Source organism: Fragaria vesca, linkage group LG6 (assembly GCF_000184155.1).
Source record: "Fragaria vesca subsp. vesca linkage group LG6, FraVesHawaii_1.0, whole genome shotgun sequence".
Lineage (NCBI taxonomy): Eukaryota > Viridiplantae > Streptophyta > Magnoliopsida > Rosales > Rosaceae > Fragaria > Fragaria vesca.
In genome coordinates, this window is record NC_020496.1 from 35,296,295 (window position 1) to 35,305,524 (window position 9,230).

Consider the following 9,230-nt stretch of genomic DNA (forward strand, 5'->3'; position numbering starts at 1 on the left):
TTTCTCGATATAATTTATCTTAATTTGATGTCTTATTATGTGGATCATGTCTTGCTTGAGGGTTCCAAACCCCGCCCTTCTCTAATAGGGGAAAGTACAGACCAGAAATATTTTAATTTATTTTAATTTGTTTTGCTTAACATGTAACTCCAAAAATATATATACATATAAGAGTGTAGGGATTTGGTTTTGCTAAATTAAATTTTTTTATTTGTATTTGATAATCTCAAAAAATAAATTATTTTGTTAAACTAAATGTAAAAAATGATATATTTATTAAAATGACGAAAATGCCCTCAAAATTTAACGGTGTTAATGATCAGGGTATCAAAATGCTAACGGAATAAACTTCGGGCATGAAAATGTAAGTTTTTAATAGTTAGATATAAAAATAAAAATGACATGATAGTTCAGATAATTAATCCTAATCTTAATAACTCTACATAGTATTACAGAAGCATAACTCTAGCAAACCATGGAACACTTTTTACGAACCATTGTCAAGCGATCCATAGATTTTTCTGGTCGAGTGTTTAGTAAATTGGTGAATTCCTATACTTCTTTTTGCAAACTCGTGCGAGAAGGAATACGTGTTACACATTAAAACCCGCCAACCCCACCTTGACTAGTTTTGTGTAACCCAGAATCTCGTGTCTCCTCCTCCGAGATTCACAAGGACGTTCAGCCTTTTGAATCACAGAGAAGAAAGAGAAACCAGCTAGGATAAAACCAACGACAAAGAAAGCAACGACAACAAGAAGAACAAGGCAGTGAATCACAAGCTCAAACTCCTCAAGTCAGAGAGAAGAAGAAGAGAGCCCTCAACTCTCTATTCATCTTCTGCTCTTTTTATTTTGAAACAACACCGACAGCAGGGTCAGCTCTCAAAGACAAAAGCAAGTAAATAACCGAAACAGAGGAAGAAGAAGAAGAAGAAGAGGAAGAAGAAGAGGAAGACATGGGTATTTTACATGACGACGTCGTAATCATCACAGAGCCAGAGAAAGAAGGCGACCCAAGTGTGATTACCATAAATTGCCCAGACAAAACTGGCTTGGGCTGTGACTTGTGTCGCATCATTCTCTTCTTTGGTCTTAGCATTGTCAGAGGAGGTGAGACCTTTGATCATTCTTCTCTTTTTACTTTTCAATTCAAGTAGCAAAGATTGGAAACTTGAATGTAAAGGTTCAATTTTGATTCCTCTGCTTCTTTTAAAATATAGATTCTTCTGTGATTTTTCCAAGAATTTGGGAAACAAGTTAAGGGTACTTGAAGTTTAACGTGTCTGTTCTTTTTGTTTTGAAGATGTATCAACGGATGGGAAGTGGTGCTTCTTAGTGTTTTGGGTGGTTGGGAACCCAGGAACAAGGTGGGGTTTGTTGAAGAAGAGGTTAATGGAGACTTGTCCTTCTTTTTCTTCAGCTTCTGGGATTTCCTATTACCGCCATGAATTGCAGTCCCCAAAGACTCCAGATGTGTTCCTTCTCAAGTTCTGTTGTTATGATCGGAAAGGGATTTTACATGGTAACTTTTGGTTTTAGCATTTGATTCTTGTTTTTGCATCTGCACGTTTCTTTAGTTGTAAATGAATCTCTTTTCTCGAACGAGCAATTCATTCTTCGAAATTGTTGATGAATCTACAGTAGTCAAGAAGATAATGTGAACTAACAATATTAGGGTAGTCTCATAAGAGTAAGAATTCTCGTTAGAACCTCTGAACCTGTGTGTTGAGGGTTTGCTCAAACCACTAATTGATGTTATTATTGTGCAGATGTGACTGGGGTTCTATGTGAACTAGAGCTAACCATAAAGAAAGTCAAGGTATCCACCACCCCCGACGAGAAAGTGATGGATCTGTTTTTCGTCACAGACACCAGGTAATACCAATTTCTCTATTTATTCCGCTGAACGTCATATCGAGTGATTTCTGGCCTTCTTTTTGGCTGTTTCTAATTTCTATGAGGTCCTCAAGAAGAAATCGTAAGTTGACTAGTTTCAATAAGTGGAACTTCAGACGGAATCATAGGATTGTCTACAAGTTTGATATGCATGTCTTGCACACAAATGTGAACTGTTCGCGGGCTCAGTCCCATTCCAATGGTTATATCAATTGCAGATTGGTGTTGCACTATCTCATGCGGATTGGTGTCCATCACCATTTCGTTTGCCTACTTGAAGATTTTGATGCATCCTTTTGCTTGCTCTTCAAGTCTTCCTCGTTAATGTTTTGTGCTCAAAACTTTATATGTGAAGAGAATGTGATGGAAGGACAAATTATGCCAAATTTTCATCTTTTTCTGTAGCGAAAAATTTTATTTCTTTATTCTTCATGGAACATCTTTAGACATTTGAGTAGAGGGAAGTTACAATTGAGATATGCCTCGCCCAAAATTTTGCATTCTACCAGGTACATATGAGATTAACACTCTGACATTGTGTTTTTGTTAGGGAACTTCTGCATACAAATAAGAGAAAAGACGAGGTATCTGACCACTTAAAAGCTGCTACGGGCAATGCCATGATAAGTTGTGATATTGAAATGGTCGGTCCTGAGATTACTGCATGTTCACAGTCGTCTTCATTTCTCCCATCCGTTCTTATGGAAGACATGTTTCATTTGGAAATGCCTGATGAACTCCCAAGTGGACTAGTCACCTCTAGCTGTGTTTCCGTAAATATGGATAATTCGCTCAGTCCTGGCCACACGCTGGTCCAGATCATGTGCAAAGATCACAAGGGCCTCCTTTATGATATAATGAGAACTCTAAAGGATTATAATATACAGGTAAATTAATGTGACATTCCAATAACAAAGATCACATTTCATCCTTACAGAACCCTTCTAATCATGTGATTGTGATTATGAACCAGATCTCTTACGGCCGCTTCTCTTCGAAACAAAGAAGAAACTGCGAGATTGACTTGTTCATTGTGCAAGCTGATGGAAAGAAGATGGTTGATCCAAGCAAGCAGAATGCGTTGAAATCTCGTTTACAGATGGAACTACTCCGTCCTCTCAGAGTAGCTGTTGTAAGCAAAGGTCCTGATACAGAGCTCCTGGTTGCTAATCCTGTGGAATTATCTGGGAAGGGCCGGCCTCTTGTTTTTCATGATATAACCCTTGCTCTCAAGATGTCGAACACTGGCATATTTTCGGTAATTACCTTATATATTTATATTGTAGTGTTTGATTCTTTTCATGTAGTCCCTATGCAAATGGTAATAAGGGTTATTAACTTATTATAGTTTCATGAGAAAACTATAGTTTTATTTCTGGTCATTGCTTTCAGCCATTTTGTTACATGGATCAGTGTCCTTTTTATCTTCTTCTATATCTAGCTAAATGCTCTCTCATTGTTTGGCAGGCTAAAATTGGAAGGCATTTAGTTAAAGATCGGGAATGGGAAGTCTATCGAGTCTTGCTTGATGAAGGAGATGGATTGCCAGTTCCAAGGAACAAGATTGAGGAAGGAGTATGGAAGATGTTGATGGGTTGGGAGTGATAACAAATGCCATAGCCTTTGCTCTTGGATCGCTGCACGCGACTGTACAGCTAACCTCTCTGTGCTACCACATCACCAAATGCAGTTGATGGAATATATATTGTTAAAAGGCCCAACCAGTTGCATAGTTCGACATTACAACTTCTGTATAGTATGAATGAGAAGAAATCAGTAATGAGGACATGGAAAAGGAGAGTACAAGTACAGTTCCCATGGCACTTGCAAATTGTTGTACAAAGGTAGATATATATAATGATGCCATCTCTTTCATGTTATTATAGTTCTAAGTATGCCTCTGGTGATGTGGTTGGTGGAAGTTAGAACCAAACGTGCAGTTCAACATTTCCAGGCAGTCTTATCTATATTGTATATAGCTCTGTAGGCTAAACTGCTGAATTATAATAGAAATCTTTTTGCCATTGCGGCATTTCCAAATGGAGTTCCTTCAGTGTCTAGTGACTCTAGTCTTCTCTCTCTCTTTCTCTCTTCTTTATATTGATGACATCTATATGTAATTGTTAAGTCTAGCCTCTTACCAGACAATTGCTTCTATTCCTAGTTAAAACTTAATATGTCGATTTCAAGTCTAGGACATGAACTTGGACATTGTTCTTAAAGTATTAACATGTGCATAAATGGAATATTGTTTTAAATCTGTTAATTGTAGTGCTTTTTGAAGATTCAGTCCAACACAAGCAACAAATATTCGTTACAGATTGATGCTCCCCCAAGTAAGTTGGGTCCAGTTTCTGTGGCAAAGACCACTGTCTTTTATTTTTATTCACAACTTTGAGTTAACTATGTTTCACTGGTTGTCCTCATCCTTCTAATGCAGAGCTGACATAGCCTTAGCCTTGCTATTTGTATAGAAAAGTTCAACTTGCCTCAAATGTACTAGTAGAATCTTTTGTCAAGTATTTTGTATTCCAATATAGTAGCAATATCTATTTGCCGCATGATTTGGAAGCCAAATAATTTACATGGACTAAAAGTGACTTCCAAACCCTATAATGCTGTTTTGGTATCTGTCATGAACTTTGTGATTGTCTTTTTGAGATGGTTTCACTATCAACTTCTGGGAGGGTATAAACTGTGGGAACAGAAGGACCTGTACTACACCGTTGAGGTCTTTATCTGTCTTTCTCTCGACTGATTCGAACTCATTTCTTCTTGTATTTCAGCATCGTAGCTCAGTATTGAGTTGTCTTCTTGTTGCCATTATTATCGTGATTTTTTCTTTCAGCTTTTGAGAAGTGAGGGAAAACTTCGACGATCCCATTTTTCATTCGGAAAACAATACCTCAAAACAAAAGCCGTATATAAAGCTCACATAAATCGTCCACATCAAAGGTGAAGCATACATAGTCTAGTTTACTGGTCTTGCTTCCTATAGTCTTTATGAAAGGTGGATTCTTTGCTAGTAAAAGGTAAGGTACCTCTAGTCAAAAAGTTCCCCCACTTCCGCAAGTGCAAATGCCATTTGAACTCTAATCGTGCTCAGTCCAACCTGAGCACTATGTGACACTCAATGGAAACTCAGGTAAATGCTAAAGCACATTAAATAACAGAACCAATGAAGAATTTATCAGAGATCAAAATATTAAATAGAAAAACAATCTGAAAAGAATTATGAAGGGTATGAAATGAATAAGTGAATTTCACAAGTATACAAGTATTTCACAAGTATATCTGTCTGGTTTTTATCTTCTTTCAACTTTTGCTTCTATAGCTTCCAGCCTTCCAGAACATTCAGTATAGTCTAGAATATGATTCCAGCAAGTACTTGAGTTTAATCTCGGCTCTTTTTTTTTCGAGCTGAGCTTGAACGAGGCAAACAAGAGACCAAATGAACTGCATTCTTCAATATATATTGGATTCAGATTTGTTTTGAACTTTGTGAGTGCCTTTTGAATTGTTGTTAACTTTTTAGTGTTCTGTAGTCCCAGTGATCGCTATATATTAGTCTTGTTTGCCAGCCCATATGCTTTAAGGTGTTTCAGGTCACAAAATTACCCAGCTTTCACTAGCACAGATAGGTTTATGGGATCCTATTTCATTCTGTCAAATTCCACTTTGCTTAAAAGATACGAGCACTGGATAAATTTAGATAAAAGCTAGTACATATTTACAGAAAATTTGAAAATTATACTACTTTTCCTAACTAATGAGCAAATAAAGAAACAGAAATTAATAGAAAAGAAAACCAAACAGAAAATAGCCCGTGAAGGGTGTACAATCTTGTACAATTTTTGTTTCTACAGCTTCCAATATATTCCGAGTTTGTGCAAGATGCCAGAAACTACTGCCCAGAATGTAATTTCAGCAAATATGACATATAAGAGGGTTCCTAGCCTCTCTGAGTGCCATACATTGTTAAAGACATGCTCCTGGATCCAGTACACCTGTTTGAGTAGAATTTTGTCCCAAGATTCATTAGATTAAGTTTACATGAAGTTAATGTCAAAGCAATTGAAATCTGATGTATATGGTTGTACTACTTACTAGTGTTTTGTCTTGGGTTTCATAGTACCACCCATTTACGAATCCTGCAAAGATTCCCTGAGCTGCCATCACAAACACTAGCATTGCATTCATTCCTATCCACTCCAGGAATAAGAATGGAGTCCGATATCCCCAAACATCAATCTGTTTGCAAATAAAAGATATGGTCATTAAGTCAACAAGAAGTGAAAATGTAGACTACTACTAGCTACAGGTTGAATAGACTAATTGTTCTATACCAGTAAGTAAAATCCAGAGAAAACTAATCCAGCTGCACCGGCTGTGAAACAAACATAGCTGAAGCTGTAGAGTTGCTTATTGATTGGAATTGCTGCAAGAAAGTAGGAAAATAGTAAGGGCTTATAGAACATAGATTGGCTGATGGTTCATTAGAGATAGCTTGATGGTCAAGGAATATCACCATCTGTAAAATGTAGAATGATGGCTATGATCATTAACACAAGCCCCATTGAGACCCATTGTTTGAGCCTCTCTGCGTGACCCTGCATCAGAATTGAGAATCAGACTTCATTATCCTTGTTGAAGTTTCCAAATTGATTATAAATAAAAAGTAATACTAGAAAGCTTTAGAGAAACGAGTAGTAACCTTGAAGTGGATCAAAATGTGCCCATAATGGATGCCGATTGTGCCACTAAGAATAGCTGAAATCGAACTAAGAAAGAAGCAACAAACAGATATTTATCTCCGGCTCTTGTCTTATAACTTTTAACTTTCCAATTCACTGGTGTTAATAAGCATACCTCAAAAGGCCTTCTGGTTCAAAAGGAGCCCTGCACCAACTTGGAGCGCCCTTTCTCAATGGACCAGTGCTAGGAGAACTAAGTGTGCATGCCTGCAAGTTGTCACAAGAAATCATATTTATCAACAGCAATCTTATTTTTTCTCCCAATTTAAGTCTTTCTGCACAAAATAGATCACTGGATCCTGTCATACGTAAAAAGTGCAGAATGATTCTATTTTAAGTGCAGCAGAATGAAAATGTTAGAGCCAACCTTCAAACGGATCCATACAGGTTGGTTGTAGAGATGGTTTATGCCCCAGACCTGTCGATCCACGTATCCGACTGCATTGCAAGCAGGTCCTAGATGTCCTCTCATCCCACACTTAACCTGAAAATAAAGCATTGCCAGATATCGTAACAGTTATAGTGTAACTTTCATATACTTGATCATTTATTGAACAAAATTAGCATACCAAGTATTTCTTGGTTGATCCATCGTCATAGTGTTTTACAAAGCTCCAATCCGGAATGTATAGCGAAAATGTTGTAATCATGTAGACCAAGAAGGCAACAAATCCTCCAATCCTGGATTGTAAGAAGCAAATTAATAGTGAATCCTTAAATCCTTGGACAGGGAACTTAAAAGGGTATATAAAACGAATTGGTTGATGCGTTTCGATCATCACTTACCACTGCCATTTATATGCTGTGAAAATAGAGACTGGTCCAGATTTAAGAACAGTTGGTCTGAGTTTGGTGGTAAATGTCTCTATTAGAGCAACAACACAGTAGACCAATGCTATTCTCTGTTTACCATTAACAAATCAAAAAATCCACACACAAATTAGAATGGGAAAAATTGAAGTAGTATAAAAGAGAGGGGACAGGACATCAATCATACCTGGAGAATGCCAAACCATCTAATTTTTTTCATGTCAACTCCATATGCTAGTGTATCGGGGGCCTGAGAGTATCCACCTGAAAATTGATGCAAAACTACTAGTTAGTTAAACAACTTAAGTAGACTTCTTCACTAGTAAATACCATTTTCCTTGATTTTCTTTTCCTTTTTCCTTGATAGTGAAGGACAATATCTGAATTTTCCAGTTACCTTGCAAAATGATTCCCCAAAACAGAAGCTTTATTGTTCTCAGAATAATCTTCTTGACGGCATCACTGGTCTTTGGAATTCTCTGCAAAGAAAAATGAAAACAATGACAATTGACATGTGTATTAACTTGCATATAAACCAATAATTCAGAAAAAAATTAACTTCGTTCCTTCAATCATCGCCACGTACTACAAATATACAAAATGAATGATTGTCAATAAGACGTGTAAATCCATGCTAACCTTTAACTCTTTAAGCATACTTGTAATTTTCATACACGACTTGTATTAAAAGTCAAGACAAACTAGTATAAGAAAAATTTGCCATTTCTACCTATAGCCATGTAAATTACTGAAAGAGGAAATGTACTATATACCTTGAGAGCAAGGGCAATGGCAACACCAACAATGAAGAGGAAGAAGGGCATGACAAAGTCAGCCAAGGTGCATCCATTCCATGGCGAGTGGTCAATACGCGCGTATGCTCCCCCTGCATCATCCACCAAAATCATGACCTGCAAATACACACCATCAGCTTAATTACTATTACTTTTCACTCTATCACACAGTCTGACATGTTCGTATTTTTACTGTGAATTAATTAGAACCGTTTTAACTAGATAGAGTATTGTCTCTATCTCTAATTAGCAGTAATAAACATACCACAATGGTAAGGCCTCTGAATGCATCCAAAGTAGCAACCCTCTTGCTCTTCTGCTTAACCTGCAGTGGTTGTTCCTCCTCAGCACCCTTGACTTGCTCCACCTCCCGGGGCTCCGTCGACACGGCTTTCTTCTCGTCCACACGGTCAATTGCATCTCCAGTACTATTACTGGTCAAAACTTCCTTCTTATGCTCGTCTTCTTCATAGACTTCAGGAACTGGGTTATGTCCGAACCCTTCTTCCAACCTCTTAGCATCATTCTCCACCATAATGTTTAGGCCCCTCTTCTCTACTCTCAGCACTGAATGAAGTACTTATTGGATAAGTTGGCAATTAATATTCAGTTATAGTAGTAACAGCAGTTGTGAGAGGAAGCAGGAATTAAGAGCAAGATTCAGCAAGACAATGGCTATAGAACAAGAAGAGCTGAGGCCGGCAGCTTAATTTGTTGGCTTTGCCTGGAAGCATTGGGGCATATATATAGTTAAAAAGAGAGAAATCAATACATCTAGGTGGTGATGATCATTGTCGATTAACAAACGAGTCGGACAAATCAAGGAACTTGACAAGAAAGACAGAAATATGGTCTCTGGATTCCATAGTATGATGGGTACGTTACCTGTAACAGCTTCAATATTTATGTAACTTCATCCTCGGACAAAATGGATAGTTAATTAGCAGGCACATTTCATATTAGATTATATAATT

General features: G+C 37.4%; 2 protein-coding genes across 2 annotated transcripts; one reads left to right on the plus strand and one right to left on the minus strand.

Moving 5' to 3' along the window:
- Positions 1–698: 698 nt before the first annotated feature.
- Positions 699–3,935, plus strand: LOC101301029. The gene is made up of 6 exons (XM_004304425.1): positions 699–1,112; positions 1,306–1,524; positions 1,772–1,877; positions 2,449–2,785; positions 2,872–3,156; positions 3,366–3,935. The coding sequence occupies exons 1-6, from the start codon at positions 959–961 to the stop codon at positions 3,501–3,503; spliced, it is 1,239 nt and encodes a 412-aa protein (XP_004304473.1). The 5' UTR covers positions 699–958; the 3' UTR covers positions 3,504–3,935.
- Positions 3,936–5,758: 1,823 nt separating this feature from the next.
- LOC101290983 (heparan-alpha-glucosaminide N-acetyltransferase-like) lies at positions 5,759–8,791 on the minus strand. Its single transcript, XM_004306212.1, has 13 exons — positions 8,522–8,791; positions 8,236–8,373; positions 7,860–7,941; positions 7,650–7,726; positions 7,445–7,554; positions 7,222–7,333; positions 7,020–7,136; positions 6,768–6,859; positions 6,613–6,679; positions 6,427–6,508; positions 6,245–6,336; positions 6,006–6,149; positions 5,759–5,905 (listed from the first exon to the last, which is right to left on the minus strand). Exons 1-13 carry the CDS (start codon positions 8,789–8,791, stop codon positions 5,759–5,761), a joined length of 1,530 nt encoding a protein of 509 aa, XP_004306260.1.
- Positions 8,792–9,230: the final 439 nt, after the last annotated feature.